The sequence below is a fragment of the Pseudoliparis swirei genome, chromosome 6 (genome assembly GCF_029220125.1).
Source record: "Pseudoliparis swirei isolate HS2019 ecotype Mariana Trench chromosome 6, NWPU_hadal_v1, whole genome shotgun sequence".
NCBI classification, from domain to species: Eukaryota; Metazoa; Chordata; class Actinopteri; order Perciformes; family Liparidae; genus Pseudoliparis; species Pseudoliparis swirei.
Genome location: NC_079393.1, coordinates 23574062 through 23601086, shown reverse-complemented (window position 1 = coordinate 23601086; position 27025 = coordinate 23574062). Strand labels below are relative to the sequence as shown.

At 44.1% G+C, this 27025-nt stretch overlaps 1 protein-coding gene across 1 annotated transcript in view; it reads right to left on the bottom strand.

Moving 5' to 3' along the window:
* hydin (HYDIN axonemal central pair apparatus protein) overlaps positions 1-27025 on the bottom strand; it is a 69512-nt gene that overhangs the window by 15254 nt on the left and 27233 nt on the right. The window contains exons 22-59 of the mRNA XM_056417357.1: positions 25556-25648; positions 24221-24441; positions 21073-21247; positions 20542-20751; positions 19498-19686; positions 19180-19354; positions 18429-18547; positions 16493-16620; positions 15950-16086; positions 14892-15019; positions 14663-14776; positions 14181-14261; positions 13897-14019; positions 13577-13816; positions 13288-13417; positions 12807-13190; positions 12322-12504; positions 11520-11668; positions 11315-11389; positions 11014-11197; positions 10753-10894; positions 9928-10093; positions 9762-9828; positions 9494-9597; positions 8672-8836; positions 7832-8038; positions 7531-7740; positions 7183-7352; positions 6884-7066; positions 3860-3979; positions 3616-3775; positions 3310-3482; positions 1734-1932; positions 1550-1643; positions 1272-1365; positions 992-1160; positions 790-872; positions 429-584 (exon numbers count right to left, since the gene is read on the bottom strand). Of these exons, the coding sequence (XP_056273332.1) occupies positions 429-584; positions 790-872; positions 992-1160; positions 1272-1365; positions 1550-1643; positions 1734-1932; positions 3310-3482; positions 3616-3775; positions 3860-3979; positions 6884-7066; positions 7183-7352; positions 7531-7740; positions 7832-8038; positions 8672-8836; positions 9494-9597; positions 9762-9828; positions 9928-10093; positions 10753-10894; positions 11014-11197; positions 11315-11389; positions 11520-11668; positions 12322-12504; positions 12807-13190; positions 13288-13417; positions 13577-13816; positions 13897-14019; positions 14181-14261; positions 14663-14776; positions 14892-15019; positions 15950-16086; positions 16493-16620; positions 18429-18547; positions 19180-19354; positions 19498-19686; positions 20542-20751; positions 21073-21247; positions 24221-24441; positions 25556-25648 (5900 nt within the window). The remainder of the gene's footprint in view (positions 1-428; positions 585-789; positions 873-991; positions 1161-1271; positions 1366-1549; positions 1644-1733; positions 1933-3309; positions 3483-3615; positions 3776-3859; positions 3980-6883; positions 7067-7182; positions 7353-7530; positions 7741-7831; positions 8039-8671; positions 8837-9493; positions 9598-9761; positions 9829-9927; positions 10094-10752; positions 10895-11013; positions 11198-11314; positions 11390-11519; positions 11669-12321; positions 12505-12806; positions 13191-13287; positions 13418-13576; positions 13817-13896; positions 14020-14180; positions 14262-14662; positions 14777-14891; positions 15020-15949; positions 16087-16492; positions 16621-18428; positions 18548-19179; positions 19355-19497; positions 19687-20541; positions 20752-21072; positions 21248-24220; positions 24442-25555; positions 25649-27025) is intronic.

Genomic DNA, 27025 nt, shown 5'->3' with positions numbered 1-27025 from the left:
TTTACTGTAAAGCCACCACCATCACACACACATGGCTCTGGTCTTGCTCAGCACTAAATTGGAATGACATAAACCAAAGTCATATAAATTGGCAATTTTAGTCTGTATGAATCATCATTATAACAGCAGCACATGGCCACCAACAGGCAAACACACATTCACAGGGATTGGAAACACGATGATGCGGCATTGAAACTTAATTTCGAGGATGTATTACCTATTAATCTGGGATTGTGTTACCTGTGGGAGCAGAAATTGTTTTACCCCAGAACACCTGGACCGAGCTGCTACTTTTTTGAAACTTCCATTACTTTAAAATTTGATTTGCGATTTTAAAGCATTATTTTTTCTCCTTTCATTCCATCTTAGTTTTGGAAAAGGGAAGATTGTGTGTGTGTGTGTGTGTGTGTGTGTGTGTGTTGTCCTACCCTGCCTTCCCCGGTGACGGAGGGTCCGTGATCCTGCGGCTGATGCTGAAGCGGGTCTCGAAGTCCCCGTTGTTCTCAATAGTGAAGCTCTGGCTTTTCTTGTGGCCGTAGACCAGGGGGCCAAAGTTGAGGTCACATGCAGGTGTGATCTTGTACCTAAAGGACACACACACACACACACACACACACACACACACACACACACACACACACACACACACACACACACACACACATCAATTCAGAATCTGGGCAAATGTGAAATGGTTAAAAAACAAAGAGAGAAGACATTGATTGTCATATTGTTCCTGAAATACTAACGCATGCTACACAGAAGAGATGATATGAATCGAGCCGTGACCTGGAGAAGACAGACTTGACTGAAACCGTGTTGGCTAGGATGGCTACGGGTTCTCCTCCATTCCCAATGCTGGGATCAATCACCTGCAGGAGAGGGAACACGAATCGTAGCTTCAGTGCGCTCCAAACTGTTTCTGTGAATGACTGTGAACATAGAGCTGGACCTCCATCACTGATCAGTAGGACCGCTGCATGGCTCTGACCTGGCAGGGCAGGATAGGCTGCTCTCTCATTGAGACTTCTGTGTTGGGCCTGCATAGTATTTGCACTGTTGTGGGTTTCTCGTGGGGCATTAGAGTCCCGCTCAGGGGGGACACGGTGAACATGGAGTCCAGTTGTGGCTGGTTGGGGTCGGTCCGCTGCAAAGCAAACCTTGTGGAAAGAGAAGAAAGCGATGAAACAACTCTGTGTTAGTTCCACGGCGTGTTCACGTGAAACCCAAACTGATACTTTAGAAATCAAAGAGTAGCAGTTTAAACTCACTTGAAGGCTATTTCATATTTCCCTTGGTTTTTCATCTTGAGGGACAGTTTGGCCTCTTCAAAGACTTTAATGGTTCCGAAGTCCAGACAGCCATCTGCCACCGAAACAAGAGCGTATCACGTTAATCATCATTGCAACCCAAAGGGAAACACTGTCCCCTCACGGCAAGAAGAGTCTGGACTGGAATATCCATCTGAATTACTTTATTTGTGCTTTAAAAGATGTATACGCCTTGCAAGTTAGGGAAGGACATGTGTGTTAGCTCTCCCAGTTCCTACCTGGTGTGATGTCCAGAGCTATGTCATAGGCTTCCGCTGTGACCTGTATGTTTTCTGTGTGCACGATGCCTAGAATCTTCTCCACATCAGATACCTGAAAGAAAACACAAAGCGCATATCGACTCCGCCCACTGTACGCTATATTTATTATTCATTTCAGCATGTTTCTGTAGTTTTACCACACCTCCAGACGTAAGATCTTCTTCATGTGGAGGGGCCTCCTGGCCCTGAAGTGTAAGCTCAGTGGGAAGGAGGAGTTGGCTGAGATGATGCCCTCATCCTGAGGCACACTGAACTCGTCACTCAACTCCTCCACGCCCTGCAGCCTCCAGGACACCGGCAGAGCCGTCTTATTATGCAGCGTCACGCTGCGGCTTTCCCACCTGGAGGGAAGGAAACGGCAGGTTGACCGAGGAAAGGACAAAGGGACGGACGCTTACATTTACAAAAGGATCAGAAAGAAATGGCTGTATTTTGATTTTTTTGTGCTGCGGTTTTTTTTAAAAAGGGGTTCCTTATGCTGCGTGAAAATCAGTTGTCAAGCTACTGTGGACAAATACTGGTGTAACAGATTTGTGGCTGTCAGGTGAAGGTTTCTCCCCCCAAGCACCAAAGGATGAGCCCACCAGGATGATATTTGGTAATATCTTTTATTTAACTGCATACTGGGCCTCTGCTCTCCTCTCTCTCACTCCTTTTTTTTAATAATGGTTTATTTAATAAGGGACAGTGCACATTGATAAAAACTTTGCAGTAAATGTGCCAGAGTTAGCCAAGAGGCTATTTTTCATCTGTAGTCCCAATGTTGCTGATGTTAAGAACAAACCTAAAAACATAAGATTACAAATACAATCTACAGATAAAGCAAATAAAATAAGGGAGAACAATGTTAAAATGGACAGAATAAAAACATAATGTCAGAGATACAACGTAAAAGCTTACAGACTAAATGTGACATATAACTGCAAACAGGTGAACGACAAGAGAAGACACGCAGGTGGAGCAAACGGCCGACCAGCAAGTCAAGACATACAAAGACCGGACAACAGACAGACAACAACTGACAGACAGAAAAAATGAAAGTCCAACCTGGGCAGATGGAGGAGGGAGGAGCCGTTACAGTCTAGTGCTGACAGAGCTGGGTAGTAATGTACCATTTCTTTGTTTCTGCTTTAAAAGAGTTGAATGATTGTAGCTCTCTGATAGATCCTGGAATGTAGTTCCAGTCAACTGCTGCTTGTACTGAGAAAGCAGCATGACTAAAAGCACTTTTCCTGAGAGGGATGATACAATCCCCTCTCGCTGCTCCTCTTGTGAGCCGATATCCAGTTCGTGTGGTGACAAATTGTTTGAGAGGAGGAGAGGTCAATCCATGTATGATTTTGTACATCAGACAGACGTGCACATATTTAATCAAGTTATCCCAACTAAGCAAGTTGTATTTTTTTAGTATAGGACAATGATGTGACAGAACTTTTTTTTAATCAAGAGTTTTGAGCGTCCGCTTGTATAATGACTGTAATGGTTTGAGCGTAGTGGCACTAGCATGTGACCAGGTTGTTAAACAGTAGGTCATGTGGGAAATAACCATTGAATGCATGAATGTTTTAGCTGCCTCTGTTGACATGTCCCTACTGTCCCTACTGCTCCTTTGAGACCTGGTCCCGACACCGTTCCCTGAACCACCCCCCCGCTCCACCCACTCTGCCACAACTGGAAACGTGTCTCCTCCCTGAATTAGTATTCTATGTTGTTGGTACCTGTGCAGCAAAGTCCTTCTAAAGTGGAAAAGCTTGCTTTCCAGCTCCAGCTCCGGCCGAACGCCCCAGCAGGAGAGGTTGATGGTGACGAGCTCCGGATTGTCCTTGATGTGGCACACGATGCTGTCCTCCATTTGTCCCAGTTGTGTTGGGTAGGCCCACACTGTCAACTCCTAGCAGGACAGAAGAACATTTACATTTACCAATGTATGTTATAATATTACAAGCATCCTAAAAGAAAAACTCAACGGACACCAACATGTCCTCCATCTTGTATTTCCCTGTGCGGGGAGATCTGTACGGTACCTGTTTCTGGTCAGGTTTGAGAGTCATGGCCGGAGGGTCCAGCAGATACGTGGCGGCCTGGCTATCACGCTTGAAACAGAACTGGACCTCGGCTTCCAGGCCTGAATTGTTATGGATCACAAGTCGCTCCATGTTCTCTGGGTCCCTATTTTCCTTGTATCTATACACAAACACAGACGCGTGTGAATGTGTAAATATAAAAGAAGGATATGAACACATTCACAGCCATCACTCTGCCTCTCACCTGTCTCTTGTTTTGCCACAGAGTAACGGCCCAAACTCAAAGTATCCGGGTTTGACCGCGTATGTCTTCCGGAGCACTTCTACCATCTGTGGTACCTTGGTACTGTTGGCAAAGAGAGTCCTGAGGAAAAGCATACACGGTACCTCTCAGTCCAACGGACATCACGTTTCATCAAACCTTCTCGCAATCAAAGAAAATTGTAAAGAAATAGAGGATGCTTGTTAGGTACTGCAGTTCAGCTTCCAGTTGAGCAAATTGTATTTCAGCAGTGCTGAATTTGAGGTTTAGGTTTTTTAGGCAATTCATTTAAAATCTTTTCAGCAACGCCTTGTTCAGCTGTCAGCATTAACACACATTATCTTCAGGAAATCAGTCTCTGATAGTCGCAAACCAGTTGTGTGACTTTCTACATCAAAATAGTTTATTTGAGGAGTTTTAGTCAGGATTTAGAAAACACCACAACAGAGACAGCACTGGTGAAAATTACTAATGACCTCCTAATGGCATCAGATAAAGGACTCATCTCTGTACTGGTCTTGTGAGACCTTAGTGCTGATAAAGGACTCATCTCTGTACTGGTCTTGTTAAACCTTAGTGCTGATAAAGGACTCATCTCTGTACTGGTCTTGTGAGACCTTAGTGCTGATAAAGGACTCATCTCTGTACTGGTCTTGTTAAACCTTAGTGCTGATAAAGGACTCATCTCTGTACTGGTCTTGTTAAACCTTAGTGCTGATAAAGTACTCATCTCTGTACTGGTCTTGTGAGACCTAAGTGCTGATAAAGGACTCATCTCTGGACTGGTCTTGTGAGACCTAAGTGCTGATAAAGGACTCATCTCTGTACTGGTCTTGTTAAACCTTAGTGCTGATAAAGGACTCATCTCTGTACTGGTCTTGTGAGACCTAAGTGCTGATAAAGTACTCATCTCTGTACTGGTCTTGTTAAACCTTAGTGCTGATAAAGGACTCATCTCTGTACTGGTCTTGTTAAACCTTAGTGCTGATAAAGGACTCATCTCTGTACTGGTCTTGTGAGACCTAAGTGCTGATAAAGTACTCATCTCTGTACTGGTCTTGTTAAACCTTAGTGCTGATAAAGGACTCATCTCTCTACTGGTCTTGTTAGACCTTAGTGCTGATAAAGGACTCATCTCTCTACTGGTCTTGTGAGACCTAAGTGCTGATAAAGGACTCATCTCTGTACTGGTCTTGTGAGACCTAAGTGCTGATAAAGGACTCATCTCTGTACTGGTCTTGTGAGACCTAAGTGCTGATAAAGGACTCATCTCTGTACTGGTCTTGTGAGACCTAAGTGCTGATAAAGGACTCATCTCTGTACTGGTCTTGTTAGACCTTAGTGCTGATAAAGGACTCATCTCTCTACTGGTCTTGTGAGACCTAAGTGCTGATAAAGGACTCATCTCTGTACTGGTCTTGTTAAACCTTAGTGCTGATAAAGGACTCATCTCTGTACTGGTCTTGTGAGACCTTAGTGCTGATAAAGGACTCATCTCTGTACTGGTCTTGTGAGACCTTAGTGCTGATAAAGGACTCATCTCTGTACTGGTCTTGTTAGACCTTAGTGCTGATAAAGGACTCATCTCTCTACTGGTCTTGTGAGACCTTAGTGCTGATAAAGGACTCATCTTTGTACTGGTCTTGTTAAACCTTAGTGCTGATAAAGGACCCATCTCTGTACTGGTCTTGTTAAACCTTAGTGCTGATAAAGGACTCATCTCTCTACTGGTCTTGTGAGACCTAAGTGCTGATAAAGGACTCATCTCTGTACTGGTCTTGTGAGACCTAAGTGCTGATAAAGGACTCATCTCTGTACTGGTCTTGTTAAACCTTAGTGCTGATAAAGGACTCATCTCTGTACTGGTCTTGTGAGACCTAAGTGCTGATAAAGGACTCATCTCTGTACTGGTCTTGTTAAACCTTAGTGCTGATAAAGGACTCATCTCTGTACTGGTCTTGTTAAACCTTAGTGCTGATAGAGGACCCATCTCTGTACTGGTCTTGTTAAACCTTAGTGCTGATAAAGGACTCATCTCTGTACTGGTCTTGTGAGACCTTAGTGCTGATAAAGGACTCATCACTGGTCTTGTTAGACCTGTGTTCGACACTATTGACCAGGACATCCTATTACAGAGACTGGATCAGTCGATTGGCATTTCGGGTACTATACCGGACTAAGTTGTTTTAAATCCTCTTCACGGAGGCAGACACAGTCACCTCATGTAGACTAAAGACTTTCCTCTTGATAGTCTTACAGTTTGAGTCAGGTTCACCTGGTCCCGCCCCTAGAGATGCTGCTCTAGGCTTACAGGCTGCTGGGGGACATTTAGGATGCACTGAGCACCTCTCTCCTCTTCTTTCTCTCATTATGGCAGGATTTTCATCTCTCCATCACACATTATTAACTCTGCTTCCTCTCTGGAGTCTTTGTGACTTCACGTCTCATAGGGTCCATTGGACCTGGCTGGGTCTGATGCCTCCTGCCTGGTGAGCCGTCCTCCTGCCACGGCCCTGCTGATGCGCCCCTCCTCTCTACCTCTTTCTGTCTCATGGATCATGGAGGTCTGGATCGTGGTCCATGCCTACTCCCAACTATTCATTCACTCTGTCCTACTCATTGAATGTGTTGTAACTCTGTAATGATTCCTTCTGGTCACATGACATCTATTTGTCTGTCCCTCCTGGAGAGGGATCCTCCTGTCGCTCTCGTGAAGGTTTCTTCACTTTTTTTCCCCGTGAAAGGGTTTTTTCAATTTTTTGGGAGTTTTTCCTGATGTGAGGTCAAAGGTCAGAGATGTCTATGTGTACAGATTGTAAAGCCCTTTGTAATGTGTGATCTTGAGCTGTATCAAATAAACTGAATTGAATTGATAGAACACTGAACTCACTACTTTATTTAGAAATACTGGGTGAAACATCACAATGTAACTATTCTGCAGTAGCTAGCAATATCCCCTCTTTCTTCACCATTCCCACACGAAGTTCTTAAACAATGCTGACTGACATGTAGTCCTTGCAGATGGAGGGATAGGTGGAATCTCCTCTGCAGGTGAGCTGGTACGGTCTCTGGGTTCCCAGTAGCTCAAAGGTGAAGGTCTGCTCAAAGTTCCCTGGGGAGTCTGAGTAGAACCAGACCCTCATATTCACCTCACTGCTGGCTGGTACAACCCACCTGTATGTTGTCAGGCTGGACACACACACAAACACACACACACTCTTAGAACAAACAACAACAACAACATAGGAAAGAATCAAACACTATTTGTGGTGTGTGTGTGTGTGTGTGTGTGTGCTTTCCCTTGCCTCTGGTTGCGTTTCAGCTCTAAGTCCTCTTGGTGTTGGTCTGGTTCAGGGCTGTCGGAGGAGCCGTGCAACAGAGACGAGCGAGACCGGTCCGAGCCCTTCGCCCTCGTCTTGCTCTTCGGACTCTCTCTGCTCTCCTTCATGCCGCGAGCTTTGAAAACTGCCGCCGCCTTTAGTGCGCACACACAAACGGCAACGTTCAATCTTTTACGTGGACATCGTTTGTTCGAGTACATTTGTAGCACTGATTCATCTTCAAATCAAAACGTTGCATTTCCTGTAAATCCTGCTGCTTCCTGGAAAAAGGTTGTCACTTCCACACTGGTCATTGAGCACTCGTGTGTTCACCTTGACAGCCGATGCTGGCACGTCCTCCACCACATCGTTATTCTCCTTGTTGTGTTCGTCTTCCGGCCCCGAGGGAACCAGGAAGGTGAAACAGCTACAGGAGAGTTGACTGTTAGATTGCTCTCTGTTTTTTGGGAAAGGAACCATAGAGAAGGTGATGGGAGGCGGTATGGGTGAGCCACTGGGTCCCAACCCCAAGTCATCCAACACCTAACCAGATCAATGGAGACACAAAAAGAATTTTAGAAAAAATGAGTGCAGTAAATTATATTTACTACGAAGACAGAAAAATCCGCCGTACCTCGACCAATGGAGGCAGGCCGCTGCCTTTGAGCAGCTCTGCGACGCTCGGGTACTCGTTCCCTGTTAGGTTCAGGACGATATGAGGGATCGAGCCTTGTGGAAGCACCACGTCCACTTCAGCTGGTACTGCCATCTGACAGGGGGACACCATCCTGCTGCCGGCTCTCTTGCTGCCGGCTCTCCTGCTCCTCTTGCTAACGGCGGTCTGTGAACAATGTTTCGCAGTGACACGTTTCTCAGTAACGCATTTCTGTAATATCACAGTGTATGGGTTACAATTTCTATAAGAGGAATTATATGACAGTTATTAATCGGAGCAATGCCGCGTCACTGGAATTTGCTAATTTGTGCCAGGTAGAAGTCATGTGGCAGTGGTGTGACTGCACGGAGGACCAGTATGCATCTTCCCATCACATTGGTGTGTGTGCACCTACGATGAGGTTACCCTGTAGCAGTCTGGCGTCACAGTGAACGGACCTCTCAGAGGTCTCTTAGAGATTAGAACAAATGTGTCCTGCTCCCTTCAGATGCTGGATGGAGTTAATGTCCTGATCAGAAGCAGCATGAAGCAACGCCCTCAAGCTGTGATTGGACAGTGTATTGTTTTTCATTTTTTCATGGATAAGGCTTCTCTATCTCACAGAAAGGAAAGAAAACTCCCCCACGACAGCGCTTTGCAGTCTGTGCTATCTTCACATCCTTAGATGGTTGGAAGCAACCATTTTGTTGGGTTTGGAAGAAAAATAACCGGCAGACAAGAAATTCATCAATGTCCCAATTTTCCAGGCAGTCTTCACTTAATCACAGAGAAAACACGACTGGCCGTCATCAACCTCACCAGTTTCTCTGTCAGGGATTCCTCCGGCGACAGCGGGGCCCCCTCACCGGGGCACGGGACCCCCAACGCGCCCCGGGCTCGGTCCCAGTGCTGCAGGATGTGCGCCACCTGTTTCTGGCTCTGCTCATACGCCCTGAACTGAGACTGCAGCTCGTCCACAACGGGCTGGAGTGAAACATCAAAGGGTTTTACACACAGCATTTATTGGTGTCTTCTTTCTGGTGTGGCTGAAGCGACAGAGGGTACGACTCATGAGGCTCTTCTCCCTGCAGCTGTAGCTGAGGGACGCCATAAAGATGTCATGTGATGTTGGCATATGGATGTGTGTGTGAAGAGATGTGCTGAAAGTTATGACATAGCAAAACAAATACAAGGTCTCTGTTTCCCTGGACTTGGGTTTGTTCCACAGTAAAACACAAATGTACCCAGTTGTCATATCCAGCATATCACGTAGTGTTGGTAATCAAAACAAATATTCACAGCAGATTTATAAAGCGTTTTACAGACGTGTTGCTCAGTGGATCATAATCGATCCAGTAATATATATATTTTAAGTAGCTCGTAGTTTAGAACAGTCCCTCCCAGTTAATTATAAAATACCTACATAAATAAATCTCACATTGCTGCCCGTCATTACCACATCTGTATGTGCAAAAATATTGTTCCCTTGTACATACATGTAAGTATCAGTACCTCCTGTACTGGTACACAATAGTACCGCACATTGGGAGGAATGATGCTGTGTGTGGCGGCACGCAAACTAAAGATAATACTGGATCATTCCATGCGGTGTTGTAGTGTGGGGTTGAGCACTGAACCGACCTTCTCTCTCTCCAGCTGGACTGAAGGTGGAGGAGACTCTGCATGCGCAGCTTTGCTTTCCTCCGTCTGCTTTTGTGCATCATCGGCCTTTTTGCTGCGAGGCACTGTGAGCGGCAAAGAGGATCATCACGTCAGCAAGTAACCAATCACACCACGCTCTATACACACTACTGTCTACTGGATATTATTCAAGATGTCCCGGTATCAGAGATACGGAAAATAATAAAGGGTCCAGCGTTAAAACAAAAAGTGAATTATTTGCACGCACCTTCATTTAAACTCGGCGTCTCTCTGGCATCCATGAGTGTCTCTCTGTAGTTGTCACAGGAAGACATCTGCCACACATCGGATGCAGAGGAAACCAAACCGCTTAGTGTTGTGACCTTATTATTATTATTGAAGATGTTGTGTTGGTGTGGAGCCCGTAGACAGACCTGCTTCTCCTCCAGCAGGCTGTCCTTCCTCGTCATTTCATTTGTGTCTTTCTTTGCGGCCCTTCTGCTCTTCTTCTTCAACTCTTCTTCTCTCAACCTTTTCATCTCCTCCTGGAGCCTCTTTTTGTCCTCTTTCTCTTGCTCAAGCTTCACACGCTCAAGCTCCCTGCACACAGGAACGCGTTTTTAGTGACATTCTTAGGATCTGCGTCGACGTACAGCCCCAACAGTTTGAACTAAAACATGCACACAGCATGAACAACTGAAGGGTTGATACAGGTACACTACCGTTCAAAAGTTTGGGGTCACCCACCCAGGCAATTTCGTGTTTCACATGAAAACTCACACTTTTATTTATCAAGTGATTTGCAAAATGAATAGAAAATATAGTCAAGACATTGACAAGGTTAGAAATAATGATTTTTATTTGAAATATTAATTTTGTTCTTCAAACGTCAAGCTCAAAGGAAGGCTAGTTGTATAGCTTCTCTAACCAGCATAACTGTTTTCAGCTGTGCTAACTTAAAAAGGGTTTTCAAGGGTTTTCTAACCCTCCGTTAGTCTTCTAAGGCGATAACACAATGTACCAGAAGAACACTATATTTCATTAAAAACCAGACATTTCCACCTAGAATAGTCATTTACCACATTAACAATGTATAGAGTGTATTTCTGATTAATTTAATGTTATCTTCATTGAAAAATCAGTGCTTTTCTTTTATCCAGTGAAGATAAAGTGATGGACACGACACTCTGGTACTAGAGGAACCTCAGAAGAGGAAACAAAGAGGTTTGGGGTAAAGATGTGTTGGGCCCAGTCAGTACCTGTGCTTCTGTCGTCTGCACCTGTCTCTCAGTAGATGGACAATCCGCTCCTTCTCCTCCTCCGGCAGAGCGTCATACTCCTCATCATCCAGCTGCTGCAGCCACTGCTCCTGCCTGTCTGCCTTCTCTTTCGGCAAAGCCTCTGAAGGACACACACAGCTCCACATATGTTACAGTGCCATAACACACATGCAAACACAATAACGTTGATGACTTTCATGTCCTCTGTAAAATAATGTATGTATTAGTTAGTGCGGTTACCCTCGGCTTCTCTCTGGGCTTTCTCCCGTGCCTTCCAGGCAGCGTAGGAGTCAGACAGGTTGACGACAAAGATGTGTTTACGGTTGTTGAGTGCCTTGAGAACAGTTGTCAGCGTGCTGGCTGCTGACGGAGCGAACACCGACTGCAGGCCATCGATCACGATGCCGCGGTGACAGTCGCTCAGCTGCCAATGAGAAGACACAAATGAAACACCTTTTAAGTATTACACATAAAACACATCTGATGTATATCTTTGTAATGTGACTCACAAAACTGCATCGCTAACACTGTGTGAACTTACCTGGAATCTTTCTGCCAGGATATCAACCAGGAGCTGTTCAGGCAACAGACTGCTGAGTGAGGTCACATCTGCTCCCTAAAATGGTTTATTATATTCAATTATTATATTGTATTTCTTGAAAGGTAGACTAGATAAACATTTATCAAGTAGGTTTGAACCCTCAATTCATAGAGTATAAAAAAAAAGTCCTCATGAGGACACATACCAGGCGAAGGGCCCGAGGAGCCGTGGAGTCATTTCCTCTGAAGCCGTCCTCGCTCGGATTTGAAGGAACTTCCAAAGTGTCGCGAGCTGAATGTGGAGCTGGTTCTGAGGCCTCCAGATCTGCTGCAGCTCCTGGTTCTGTAGTCGCAGCTGAAAGCAGACGCGTATATTTACTTTCTCCTTCATTTACCGATGTCATTCAACACGATGCTCTTCTGCAGTGGTGTCCTGTCTGATTGTGGAAGATTAATAATGCCAGATTACAAGCCTGCTGAGCACTGTAACCACAGGCTTTATTGGGCCTGAAGTGGTTGGTGATTAAAGGCCTTTTTAACCCTTGTGTTGCCTTCGGGTCAATTTGACCCGATTAAATATTACACCCTCCTGTCGCCTTCGGGTCAATATGACCCGATTCAATGTTTAACCCTCTTGTTACCTTTATATTTACTAACATATTTTACCCTTGAGGTCAATATGACCCCAGCTATTAAAATCTCCAGAAAATTATTAGAATTAATATTGTTTTCCAAGTTTAAGTGTGAGGTACTTTATGTTTGTTTGTTGACTCCCGAAAGAACACTGACATTAAACATTGAATCGGGTCAAATTGACCCGAAGGCGACACGAGGGTTAAATATTGAATCGGGTCAAAATGACCCGAAGGCAACACAAGGGTTAAGCGAATGGAAGTAAACATTACTCGTCTGTCTGTCCCTTCTCTCACTTCTAGTCTCCTGGTACTCACCAAACAGAGCCACAAAAAACAAATCCCACATGGCGTCAACACTGCTTTGTGTTCTTACCAGCCTCCTCTGCCTTCTTCTCGGCCTTCTCGGCGTGCTCGGCAGCCGCGGCGTCATAGAGTCGCCTCGCAGTCAGGCCAACGGGTGAAGTGCCATTCATGAGCACCTCTGTAACAACAGCATCCACCCTCAGGCTCGCCCCTCCGTAGTGACGTGCCAGAGCGGCCACCATACTGCCCTTATCTGAAGTGGATACACATAATTTTCCAAATATATACTTGTCATTTATAGGTTACTGGATATTTAAAAAGTAGATAATATTTATACTGTAAAGTATAAAATCCCTAAGAGCGAGTTAAGTTTTTACTAAGTTGTATTTTCTCCTGTGTTAAGGACTTAAAAACATATGAACAAGAGTTTGTCAACAAGGGGGGATTTTATTTGATTAAAATATGAAGATTATTAAAATTAGATGACATTATTTCACTTGATTTACAATACATAATCTAATGTTAATGAGTTAATTAGTCAATGAGTTGCCTCACCTGTCAGCGGGGCTCCATACGCAATGACAGCAATGCCTCTGCGGTTCAACGCGGCCAGACCCTCGTCGGACAGATCCACACACATGTGGCGGGCGTTGGCTCTGGAGACGGGGGTCAGTCCCCCGAGACGTCCCTCTTTGGTCCTCTCAGGAACGACTGGAAGAACAAGCGTCACTAAAACACACGTTACCTGCGGAGAACACGGTGACTTGAACTCACCTCGGGCTGCGTTGAGGCACTCACGTGGTTCAGCCTGTTTCACACTGGGCATCTCTTCCACCCTGCCGTCTTGGGAGTGGGCGTCGTTTTGCCTCGACCTCTCTCCTTCCTCGTGTGTGTCACTCGTCACGGCTTCTTCTTTCTCCAGGCCTTCGTCCAGCTCTGCTGCACACAGATAGGTTGGATTAAAACAAGGTGTGCACACAGTACACGGAGACACGGGATGGTCTACGTCTACGATGTCAGCGCCTGATGAAGCTACCGTCGTCTTTCAGCCGGGAGCAGTGCTCCTGGTAGAAGTCGAGCAGTTCGCTGGGTAGACTCTCTCCGGGGGCTCTGGGAGGCAGCAGTAACAGGTTGTTCTCGTCATAACCCTGCATCAGACGCAGGATCTACAGGGGAGGAAGTCGTGGGGAAAGAGAAGGAAACCAGGCCCGGAGGAGAACACAACAAGGAATAAATGAAAAGTTGTGAGGAGAAAAAAAGTTAAGAGAGAAGATTTCTCCAATGGTTGGATAGATTAGGTAGAAACATGTGACTAAACACGGTACCCTTTCTTCCTTCAGATACTGCGTGTCGAATTCCAGGGAGTAGAACTCAACGGGGAATGAACAAGGATTTTTGACGGTGACCTCAGCCTCAACGTCAATGCTGATAGGCTGGCATGGCCCCAGCTCCAGCACCGACGTGCTGAACTCGAGGCGTGGCTCCTCCCCCCGGCCCTGCGCCGTAACGAACACCTGCCGGCTGCTCTCGGCCACGCGGACCGCGAGCAGCCTGTTATACTCGAGCTGCAGAGACACGTTCAGCCGGTCACCGGTCTGTGCGATGCCACGAGGCTCCGCTATGGATGGTCAGTGAAGCTCTTTACCTCCTCAGCAGGGATGAACTTTATCTGGACGTTGACCCATTCGCCAGGGGACAGCGTGCCGGAGCCGGGCATCATCCTAAACACCGCGGGAGGCGGTCGCCGTTTCCGCGAGTCCTTTTGACGCTGGCAGAGAGCAAGGACAGCGAATAACAGTTACATCTGTATTTGTATTCTAAGGACGGCAGACGCCATGTGGAAAACGTTTGTTTTGTTACCTGGAGATCAAATAACACAATGAGAGGGAAAAGTGAAACAAGACGTCCATGGCATAACAGCTGCTATACCTTTTTGAGAGGAATTCCCTTCTCAGCTATGCTCCAGTAGCACGGCACGGATTCAGGATTAAACAGCCGTATTGTCCTGATCTGATGGGGAACAAACAACAACAACAACAACAACAACCTGAGTGCATTCTCATGTCAGTTTGGCCACGACAGAATAAATTGATATTCAGTAAATACACAATGTTCTAATCCCAATGCTCGGACTTATTCAAAGATGTGTAGCTACCACCGAGTTCAAGCAGTGTGCGCTTAATGAGAGGAATCCTTGGGAATGATGAATTTATGACGGCTCACAGAGAGGCGTCACGCCGGTCTCTAATTAGTGCCCCTCATTAGCGTGCCATACACTGACCCAGCACTGTGAGGCTGGATACACAATGTGTGCTTCCTGTTATCCTACTTTTGCACGCTGATAACAGATTGAAATATAAAAAGCGGTCGAAGAAGATTCTACATGACAGTATCCCGTCACGCGGTGTTACCTGACACATGCCACACCGCACATTGTCAAACTGCAGTGCGTCATGGGAGACGGTGACGGCCGGCACAGTCACCACCGCACACAGCCGCACCTGGACCATCGGGCCGTCTACGACCTGGAAAGACAAACAAAGACAACTTAGAGACAGGGGGGGGGGGGGGGGGGTCATGATGCGATGGATCCACGAGGGCCCCAATGGGAATATTATGTCGAATCAGAAAAGTGTTTACCTTTATTGGCATGACAACACTTGTGTCCCCCACCTTCAGGTTGGTGCTCTGGGGGGCGAATGTAACTGTGAAGGACTGTGTCGCTCCACAGGGAAGGTTCTTCACTCTCTTGATGTCGACACTGAATCCTTTGACGAGGCGACAAAACACTCAAAGTGTTATTCAAAGTGGCAACATGTAGAGTTATGAGAGGAAGTAGAAAATGAAACACCCCGCTGAAAACCGAGCGATTCACCCCGTTGATGATGCAGCACTTCCATTCATCCATCCATTAAACGTCATCATTTATCCTTTTTCTGTACTGTCATGTCATTTGAGATTATTCATTCATCCCACTTCAGGTTTTATCAGCAAAATGATAAATAAAATCCCACCAGTACCTCCTAATACATCCTGAAACTAGAACGGGCACTCGGTAGAGCGCATACCTTCGCATATCACAAGATTGGGCATTGAATTATGAACATGTTGGCATTAGTTGCCAATTGGATAAAAATTGACCGCGCTATGGTAAAAAGAAGATGTTGACCTTTTTATGACCTTGACCTTTGACCCGATTGATCCCAAAATCGAATCAAATGGTCCCCGGATAATACCCAATCATCCCACCAAATTTCATGCGATTCGGTTTAACACTTTTTGACTTATGCGAATAACACGCATGCATACAAATACACGGCGATCAAAACATAACCTTCCGCATTTTCAATGTGAAGGTAATAAATCAATCAGGCAATTCGAATATACATACATATAAATATATAAATTAGTCAACATAGTTTAAATAAATATGTTCTTTTTTTTTTTAAACGGGCATTCTCTTTTATTTTATAATTTGAGATTTAATGACTTGAGAGTCACAGATTTAGACCAAAACACAAGAATTATCTTTTGAGCTGACTCGGCCGAGAGACATTTTGGAGTTACTTTTCATTATTTTTCACTTTGGGAAATGTCCTCGGCCGCGGCCTCCGAGTGCCTTTCTAGTGTCCTGCGTGTCCTCAAGCTCAATCAATGGATTTATGAACGCCACATCACAAGTGTGTGAGTGATGTTACCTGTTCCAGCGAGAGGCTTGCCATTGGCATGGAAGGACACGGCCACCGAGCCGGTGTTGGCCACATTCACGGTGCGACTGACGACGTTGCCCGGAATGACATCACCAAAGTCCAAAACATACTCCGGGAGCAGGAAGCTGGGGGAGGGAAAAGAAGAAAAGAACACGCAACATCCGTGTTACGCGCTGGTTTACTGTTCACATGTTTCAAGTTGCCATGATCATGAAACATTATCGTTTAATAAAATGTCCCATTGAATTTAAATGTATATAATAGAAAACATCGTAAAATAATTTACTGAAACATAGTTCTTTACTTGAGTATGTCCTACATCATGTGACGGTACAACAAGGGACCATCAGAGGTATGAGTACACAAATAAATATGCGCAAGTACTATTGAACAAAACAATACAGAACCAGATATTATTATCATTAACATTTGTCTCTTTGTAATTGCCAACACAGTTCTTCTTTTAGACAAACGACTGGGCCATCTGTTCAATCAGTGTGTGCGTGTGTGTGTGTGTGTGTGAGAACATACTGGCTAAGTTTGTGCCACTTGCTGGAGGACCCTTGTGAGTCCCTGCGCTGCAGCAGGCTGCCGGTCACAGCGAGAGCGTTCTGTCTGACCAACGCCCTCTCCACCTCCACCTGGAGCAGCTCTTCAAACTAGAGAAGGGAGACAGAAGGAAGGGCACGTGAAACACTTTAATAACACAAAGTTATTAAAAAAGTATGGGAGGGTCACATAAGCAGTGAAGGGCACATTCATCGGCGGCGAGAACAATAATTCAAGGTACCTTGAAGCAACATGGCTGTTGAAGATTTCTCATAATCTGTCAGGTCAAAACTCCCTTCAAGATGTTTCCCTCAAGGAATTTTCCCAAGTAATATTCAAACTTCGCTTTCTGACGAGTCATAACTCCACAGCCAGTAAGCACTCCTTCAGCTTTACTGACTGTGGGAAAGTCTTACGCAGATTTAATACGCAATGTTCAAGATTTAATGGACACCAGTCGAGGCAATCAACAATAAGGGCGACTCACACAACAAGCAACACGTTGTGGTTGTTTTGGGCTTTTTCTTGGTATCCAGGAAGAGGAGAGACTTCGTCCTGCTTCTTTAAGAATGATAATGGGTGAAATGTGTCCCTTCTTTCCTGCACTCACTATTCATATTTGTGAATATATGTTTTCTATTTGAAAACACATCGGCTACTGCTTGACATGGGAACCGTAGCTTTTTAAAAGCATTTAAATTAAAGAACGATGTGGAGCTGTATACATAAATCAGATTTGACTGACTTGACAAAATCTTTAAAAAAACAATTGCAGCTTTTTTTAGTAATTAAAAACAAAGCTATTTTCAAGATATATATTTTATATATTATTATATGTATTTTATATAATATTTATATAATTCATATAATATATTATACAATATTTTATATCATATATTATACAATATTTTATATAATATATTATACAATATTTTATATCATATATTATACAATATTTTATATAATATATTATACAATATTTTATATCATATTTGATATATTTTATGGTTGTAGATCTGAGGTATTTTAAGCAAACAATTTCATTTGTAGGTACTTTGAATTGTTGTTCTCCCTTGATGCATCAGATAAACAATAATGCATAATTATCATCATTCTGACTGGCCACGTTGTCATTTTGACATAAAAATGCATTTATAGGTCTCTAAATATTATAATGGATAACCCAGCAAAATCTTGTGAGCTCCTGAGATCGATGGAAGATATTGTTATTATTATCCGTGGAATATGTGCATAGTGTAAAGTATTGAAAGGGGGACTTGCTATCAACTGTCACAAAACGGCATCCTGGGTAAAGGACCCGAGAGAGCACCGTGACGAGTGTGGTTGTTTGGAGGGGGGAATAGAAAGTCCCTGAGGTCAGGGGGTTTCTGTGGATAATGTTTCCAATTTGTAAGCTAATGCAAAAGTATCGCAGTCCTTATCTGTCCTCTCCTTATCTGCAAAGGGAAATGTTTACCTTTTCATTTCATTCACGGGGGAAATGTCAGGGAAGTCATTGGGGCAACACACAAAACCGTGAATAAATACTGACGGGATGAGCAGTAAATAGCTATTTCGATTGTAATTCAATGGCTTTCGTCTCCTCCCTGGAAAATCAATGCACAGATAAGAAGCAGGGAAAACCCTGTTGGGTAGGTCGGTTACGGAGAGCAGAGACGCAGTGGGACTGCCTTGCCCTCATGGAAACAACATACTGTATGTGTTTGGGGCATGCACTATACACTTCATACAGTATCTTATGCAGATGAATTACATTAACATGCTGTATATTTATTTCATGTTGTGTTAAATACATACATACAGTGTGCTTACTAGAAAAACCTACTTCACACCAATTTCGGAAGACAATACGGGAAATGATGTTGTCATTCCATAAAATCTTTTAATCTTCACTGACCTCCAGGGTGCAGGTGGCCTCGGGTGTTGCTCCTCCACCGGTGGCAGGTCTGTTCTTAGGCTCCTCCCTCTTCACGGCCGATCTGGCACGCTGCACTGCATCACTGTAGCACTCCTCTACTGCGAGGGAACCACGGCACATCAGGGCAGCGTTATATTTGTGTCAGTATTTGTTTGCACAGAGATAAATATTGATAAAACAACTAGTGTTACCGTCCAACATTTCATCACTTTATCATTGTATCCTAATATATATATGTGCAAATTTGTCTTTATTGGCAATTCATATGAATTCTTGAGTTATGGTGAAAAAAAAAAGTTATTTGTGAGATCCCACAAAGTGACCTTTGATCCCCAAATTCAAATAACCTCATCCTTCAGTCCAGGTATGATGTCATGAGATGCCCTCCAGGTGCCCCTGAGACATCGCTCAGGAGCACAAGAGAATATGGCGGACATAAAGTCCCAGTGACCTTGACCTTTGAACCCCAGAATGTAATCAGTTCCTCCTTGCAGTGGGAGTGTGTGCCTTATTTTAAGAGATATCGCGTCACAAGGATTAAAAGAGGATAAACTATGACACCACATGTTTAGCACTTTTTCGTTACTGCTGTTTACTGAGTTTAATATGTTTAAATTCGTCCGTTTCAAAGCAAAGAAAACTTACTCAGACCACAATTGCATTTGGGCATTTTGGGGTTATGTGTACCAGTCTGGTCATGTCTGTGTGTACGTGAGCGTGATGTGCATACACAGGTTTTGTGGCAGGTCCAGGCTGATCCTCGGGAACACGCCCTCTCCGGTCAGCGTGATGACCTGCGGTGGCAGGAAAGCCACCTGCAGCTGGAGCTGCTTCTCAAACACCTCGGGGACGCCCGGCAGGTAGAGCACACGCAGGCGTTGCTCGGCACCGGGATCAATGTAACCCTGACACACACACACACCACACACACACACACACACACACACACACACGCACAGAGAAAATATATATTTTGTTTAAAACAGCTAAACCCCCATGCATAATAAATGTCCCTGCCACATCTGAAAGAGTCCCAAGATGACCTCACCATAGCAGGGATGACCATGGGGTGGCCTGGGACCACTTCCTGTCCGTTCTCATTTTGCTCCTCTTCCAACCCCTTCCTCTCTCCACCTTCCTCCTCATCCTCTTTTTTAGGGTGTAGGATGCTAAATTTGAAGCCCATCTTGCCAGTATTCCTCAGGGTCACCTCAGCTTCCCCTTCGTGATCAAACAGCTGGGAAAGAAAAAGAGGGAGGGGAGGGAAGAGATAAAACACTGCATTGCAAACTGCCTGTATTCACATTGGAGATAATGTGAATTAGTTGTGTGGCAAACAGAAAGTTTTGGTAAAACCACTCCACCTGGTGCTCCGTAACGATGTAGTACAGCCATGGTTTCTAGAAAAGAGCATGTGTGTTGTCGTTCTCTGTTTAAACCTCTTGGTTTATGGTAATAACTGTCATTCAAATAGAATAATAAAGTATACAGCGTTACTGTATGAGTTGTTACTGTGATATGAGCATAATGGAACTTTTGGGTGTAGAAATGGAGAGTTCGGAGGGGACAGAGAGAGATGGAGAAAAACAAGAAAGGAGTGACAACAGGCTTTTGAAGTTGGTAACTTATGCATGCACTCAGGGGGTCGTTTCAGGACATCCTGACTACTATGGATATCGAGCCAGGAAAGCAACACTGGGTGTGAGACAGAGAGAGAGAGAGAGAGAGAGAGAGAGAGAGGAGAAGAAAAGAGAAAGAATAGTGCTGAAGAGACAGGAAGGTCAGAGAAATGTTCTGCTGAATTGCTCATTTCAACTAAATCAGAAATCAATACGGCCTTGTTTTGAATATCAATGATAACTGGTCTGGATGGCTCGCATCCTTAAAGAGGTGCAAGAGACCAAAGTGTGAAAAACTAGGCAGCGACATTCAAAGTGAATTTGTCTCCCTCTCACCAGTTTTTGTAGTGGATACAAACAAAAAACAACAACCTTGGATTCCACCCTCAACAGTCGATAGTATGTATTTATATAATGTGTATCCAACGTTAACAAGTCTGCCAAGTCTGGGTAAAGAGGCTCTGTTGACATACCTGCAGACCGAAGTCGATACGCGCAGCGTCGAGGCTGTAGCTGACCACCGCGGCTTCTCCTCTGAGTTGGACCTCGTACGCCGGCCCCTCCTCCACGCGGCACTGTGCGACCACCTCTCTGCTGATATTCTCGTGGCCGTAGAAAGAGAAAATGACCTGCTGCTGCTTCCCAGGTGGCAGATGGCCGTGTATGGGCAGGATATCAAACACCTGGAGGGACACAAAGAGAACGGTATAGGTAGCAAGATGAATTCTCCCGATTATAAACTGATTCTGCTGGAATTGAACGCTCATATTTAAAGGGACACTTGGACATTTTGAGACACGTGTTTCCTCCTCCCTGCTCTTAGTTAGTACTCCCCTGTCTGTTGTGTGTGTGTTGATGAGGTTTATAATTCCAAAATGTCCATATATTTGTTCCTCCACAGCACTGCAGCAGACAGACAGAATGACTTCCCCACTAGCTGCAGGCGCTCTGCATCCCCTGCCAAACGTGAAATATGTTGTTTACAAGTGAGCAGTGAGCATTACCTCTTCCACACCCACAGGGCCCTCTGCGCGGCGCGGCTCATCTGCACCAAGCGCCGCGCTGGAAGCAGCTGAAAAGGCGGAAGAAGGCATTCTAGAGGACCTCCACCCTTTTTCTTCTCCTTCTTCCTCGGCTTCATTTGTCGGCTCCCGCGCCGCCTCCAGCGTCTCTGTCTTTCTACGAGGGCGAGAGGACAATAAAGCATCCCTAAAGTGATGAATGAAACATTAGGGAAATCAATGGGAAGAGGCATAAATGAGAAGAGACAAGAGAAATATGTGGAAGTGAAAAGCCTCAAGATGTCCATGAGGTCGCAGGGTGATATGTTTTACAACAACAGCAGGTTATATACGTTGTATATCCAATATATCATTAACATATATTGTGAAGAACAATCTTTAGCACCCACAACCCCAAAGAACTCCGACTCTCATTTTCTCTCTCTGGTCTACTCTCCCCTTCCCTGTGGGATCAGACCGGGTGCATCCATCAAGTTAATTAAACAGAGTGTTCTATAATTAAGAGGAATTTTAATAGGCGAGCAGCAGGAAACAGGTCAGGATAGATTGCAGTGAAGTGCTGAATAAACATGGAAGAGAATGAAAGAGATTTAGTGAGTGAAGCCACCTCAAAGCTGGCCAACAAACACCGGCCACGTCATTGCCATATTGTGTGTGTGTGTGTGTTTGTGTATTTATGTTTGTCTGTGTGTGAGCTTCAGAGCGTGCATTCATGTAAGGCAGCATTAAAGTCTGCACATGCATTTTGTTAGTTAGTTCCCAAGAATGCTTCTAGCCCTGGTGTCAGCGTTTAATGAGGAGGGGAGTGCAGCAGCCAGCAGGGGGCGCTGTTGTATGGTCAGTCTGTGACGCTGTGACAGGTTGACCTGATGTCTGGCCTGAGGGATATCACAAACGAGTTGGTCCAGCAGCAGTGTAGGTCAATGTCTTAATGAATAGGGTGGATACGTGTTTGTAAAAGCCTGAAAAACCAATCATGGGAAATATAAATATATATATTTTTTGTGGAAAGAGTTTAAACCCACTGGTGCGGACTGAGGAGCAGATGGTGAGACAGCAGATGATGACTTTGCAAGAGTGAAAGCTCAAGACAGAAATAGCCCACTCTGACATTCTCATATCTGTCTCTCGGTCCTCCACCCATTCTTTCCTTCATGGCTGGGTGTGTTTGACCGTCTTCAGTCTCACTAAATAAAGACCACTGAACCACAAACGTCTCACTTCCGGCAGACTGCTGGACACAAAGGAGTGAAGGGGAACAGGATCTCGATGCGGAGAACATTCTATTGGCAGAGACAAATGGGTATTATTTCAAATAAACTGCTAATGTTTATACATTGTAACCAAACAGCTGAGGTCACAGATGTTACATCTGCAAATGAGCTTCTTTCAAGACCTGTGTCATTCAGTCCATGCAAGAGGAGTTACCGCCTTACTCTCAGTGTCTCTTTGTGTTTTGTTTGAGTATCTTTCCAGCTTCAGTGTTTTATCTGTTTTTTTGGTGTATTTCAGTTACATTCTTTACTATTGACAACAGTCTAAACTTGTGAGATTGTACTTCCTGTGTGCAATGACCGCAGTTGAACTTAGCCTGTGACCTTGAATACGAAACAAAATTCTAACTGCACTAAACATACTTTAGTAACCTCTGATTTTTCCGAATATCTGAAAATAATTCAATAATGTCTCCATCCTTGGACCATGATGCTTTCATTAAAGCAAGAACAGGAAACCCACGTCCGTTTCTGTCTGTTGTGCTGCTTGAAAGACAAAAGCAACACTCCATTCCAGCATTACAAGACTGAGCGCATGACCTTGGAAAGTCCCTCAAGAACCTTCATCTCACCATCGCATTCGTCCACCGAGGCTTCAACTCAACTTCCTCTGCCTGTGAGTGATGACTCCGTCGCTCTGTGATCAACAGTGGACATATTGAGTCCTGTGTTATTATTATTGTATTGCCTTCATCTATCAGTGGTGGAGAGAAAGGAGTTTGCTCAATTGAAACTCCCTCTCTCCAAAGGCTGCGGTGTAATTACTGATAGGGACGTAATGAGCTGAACATGGCCAGATAGCGCCGGTTTTGTGAGGGGGAAGGAGAGACTCTGGAGATGCAGAGTGAGGTCTCCATTTAATTAGCGGGCCGGCCGATGAGCCAGATTGTTGGGAGAGGTCACAATCCGAGACGGAGAGGTGAGGAGAAGAGAAGAGAGGCACGATAAGGATTTGGTAGCGAGCAGAAGCTCAGGCTGTAGAGGCAGGGGGGAAATAACGTCAAGATTAAAAGGTAATGTAAAAAGCCTGAGATGAGGGGAGCAAAAAGGAGGAGTAAGAAGAGATGAAAGAGGGGGAGGGTGATCAATCTTGTGGCGCTCGAGCAGTTAGTTGGTTGAAGGCCACGGACGGACAGACTGCTGTAGCATTCACAGAGCGCTTCAAGGGAGGGGAGCAAAGAGAGAGGCACGATGTAACGTTAAGTACGCAATCAGTAGATCTGTGTTCCCCAGATTATTCACAATGGCTTTCAATTCAGAGGGTTACATGTAAAGCTGCTGTACTAACTCATCCCAATGGAGAGTTTCAACATACACTGCCGTTCAAAAGTTTGGGGTCACTTAGAAATGTCCTTATTTTTCAAAGTAAAGCACTGTTTTTATTCAATGAAGATAACATAACATAACATTAATCAGAAATACACTCTATACATTGTTAATGTGGTAAACAACTATTCTACTAACGTCTGGTTTTTAATGAAATATCTACAATGAGGTTAGCACAGCTGAAAACAGTTATGCTGGTGAGAGAAGCTTTAAAACTGGCCTTCCTTTGAGCGACAAGTTTGAAGAACAACATTCATATTTCAAATAAAAATTATTATTTCTAACCATGTCAATATCTTGACTATATTTTCTCTTCATTTTGCAATTCATGTGATAAATATAAGTGTGAGTTTTCATGGAAAACACCAAATTGTCTGGGTGACCCCAAACTTTTGAACGGTAGTGTACGTACGGGATTCTGCTATTGTCCCTCTAAACAAAGACACGGTCTCACTGGCTCTTCCTTGAGTACAAAGTAACATTAAAAAGACACATGGCACGAGTGTTAACCCTCTCGGTGTTAAACATACCTGACGGCACCGGGCTCCGGGTCCCCCAGAAAGACCCAGTGGTAGGACACGGGCAGCGGGGAGCAGTTGGTCATGGAGATGGCTCGGCGATTCCTCGTGAAGTTGAGCACGCAGCCAAAGTCCACCGCGGTGGAGGAGAGGTGGAGGTTGGGGAAGTGGACCTCGGCGTGCAGCCCCACCGCGTCTTGCTGCGGGTGTCCCAGGTAGTGGATCTTAAGTACCTGGGGGGAATAACATGTCAACGAAGGAGACGTACACATGACATCTATTCTTCTGTCCCTCCTGGAGAGGGATCCTCCTCTGTTGCTCTCCTGAAGGTTTCTTCACTTTTTTCCCTGTGAAAGTTTTTTTTCTATTTTTTGGGAATTTTTCCTGATCTGATGTGAGGTCAAAGGTCAGGGATGTCGTATGTGTACAGATTGTAAAGCCCTCTGAGGCAAATTTGTAATTTGTAATATTGTGCAATGTAAAATAAACTAAATTGAATTGAATGTTTTTGTAAAATATTTTGGATGTGACAGGTAAATGTGTCAAAAGTGGAAGTGCAGTGGTGGAAGAAGTATTCCGATCCTTCATAGTTGTTTACGGTAGTGCAGATTTTAACTACATTGTGTACTGTCGGGTAGTTTAATGTACCACGATAAGGCACTTTTTTATAAGAAATCCATACGTTTGAAGTGTCCTGTGAGAATAACACGTTAACTTTACATGAGGACAATTATTTCAACATCGTGACGATACATTTTGTCGATACATTATGTCGAGCGTTGTTGTTTAAAAAAAATATAGTTTATTAAGTCTAGTTTAACATTTTCTCAACCCCTAAAGGAGCGTTTAATAAACATCAAATTCAAATCACCAAATGTGAAGAGGCATGTGTTTTTCACCGGTCAGAAAGAGTTTGAAAAGCTGTAATCTGAAAAAAAACGTTGTCAGACAAATGTAGTTAAAAGTGGAACACTTGAGGTCACGGAGTAGAACTATACAACTGCATGAAAGTGAAATACTCAAGTAAAGTGTTGTGGAAATGTATCAAGTACTTTTTGGATGTAACACGTGAATGTACTTGTAATCTCTTTAATGAGCAGAACTACTCGTGACTCCTTATCAAAGGTATTGACTTCAGATTATTTCATTTGGAGGTGAAAATACTCCGTTTTTAAAAGAGAAAAGCTACATTTAGAGAAATAAACTAAATGTTGTCCTTTCATGCTCTTGAGAACCTAACAGGGGGTCCTAGGACTCATGTTGCCATCTGTGCTAAAATATGCGTTGCGATGAAGGTCACAATATGGCCCGGATAAAAAAAGCAAAGCATTACGTAAAGAATCTTACCTCATCCACGACTCGTGACACCCGATCCTGACAGAAAGCTGTGTTGAAGCAAACCCACAACTCCACCTGCCTCCCGCCACCTAGAACCACCGACTGGGAAAGGCATCAAATAAAAAACATAAAAAGGTATTGAAGGAAACATGCTTGTTTTGCAATAGTTAAGATTACAGACTTCACATGTTCTTATTGTTTGACAACCTGGTCTTCCATGCTTGATGGAAAATTATTACATTTAGATTTTTTTCTATAATAATGTGTCCTTTATTGATCCCACAGTGGGGAAACTCGTAGTTATTAAGGAGCAGTGGGCGGCAGTGAAGCGCCCAGGGTGTCTTGCTGAAGGACTTGCAATACGGGGGAGAGCGGGGATCGAACCGACTACCTTGAGGTTGCGGGACGACCACTCTCCCCATGAGCTACAGCCGACCCAATAATGTACTGTATATGTATAGGATGACTCCCGAAGCGTAGGTTCACAACCCTTCCAAGACCCTTTAGCACAGCGTAATGGAACATGTATTGTTATCCTGCTATGGGACGCAGGCTTATACAAATATCCGGCTCCTCTCGAGCTTCATTCAGGAAGCGGCCACGGGCTGGAAAAGCATTTTAATGTGGATTCAAAATCCCATATTTAAATCCATTCTCAGGAAGGAAGTTGGAGCTCTGATAAAAATGAAGACAAGGGTTTTCTGGGAATATATGATGTTGTGTGGGTAAAATGCAGCATTGCTTATGTTACACAGGTAGAGTATGAATTGCATGGGAAATTGGTTGATGTCTAAAATGCTGATGTAAGCGGAAGTGACACAGGGCCAGAGAGGACAATGGGCCTCTGTCTTGAGGCGGTCTGCGTGGCCAACATACAGGACTGTCTCAGAAAATTAGAATATTGTGATGAAGTTCTTTATTTTCTGTAATGCAATTAAAAAAACAAAAATGTCATGCATTCTGGATTCATTACAAATCAACTGAAATATTGCAAGCCTTTTATTCTGATTTATGGCTTACAGCTTAAGAAAACTCAAATATCCTATCTCTAAATATTAGAATATCATGAAAAAGTATACTAGTAGGGTATTAAACAAATCACTTGAATTGTCTAATTAACTCGAAACACCTGCAAGGGTTTCCTGAGCCTTGACAAACACTCAGCTGTTATAAATCTTTTTTTTTTACTTGGTCTGAGGAAATATTAAAATTTTATGAGATAGGATTTTAGAGTTTTCTTAAGCTGTAAACCATAATCAGCAATATTAAAAGAATAAAAGGCTTGCAATATTTCAGTTGATTTGTAATGAATCCAGAATGCATGACATTTTTGTTTTTTTAATTGCATTACAGAAAATAAAGAACTTTATCACAATATTCTAATTTTCTGAGACAGTCCTGTAGATCGCAATGTGCGTGAGAGGGAAGTTTTCTATGATTCTACCACACAAACTTTTGTTAAAAATGTATACATTATGT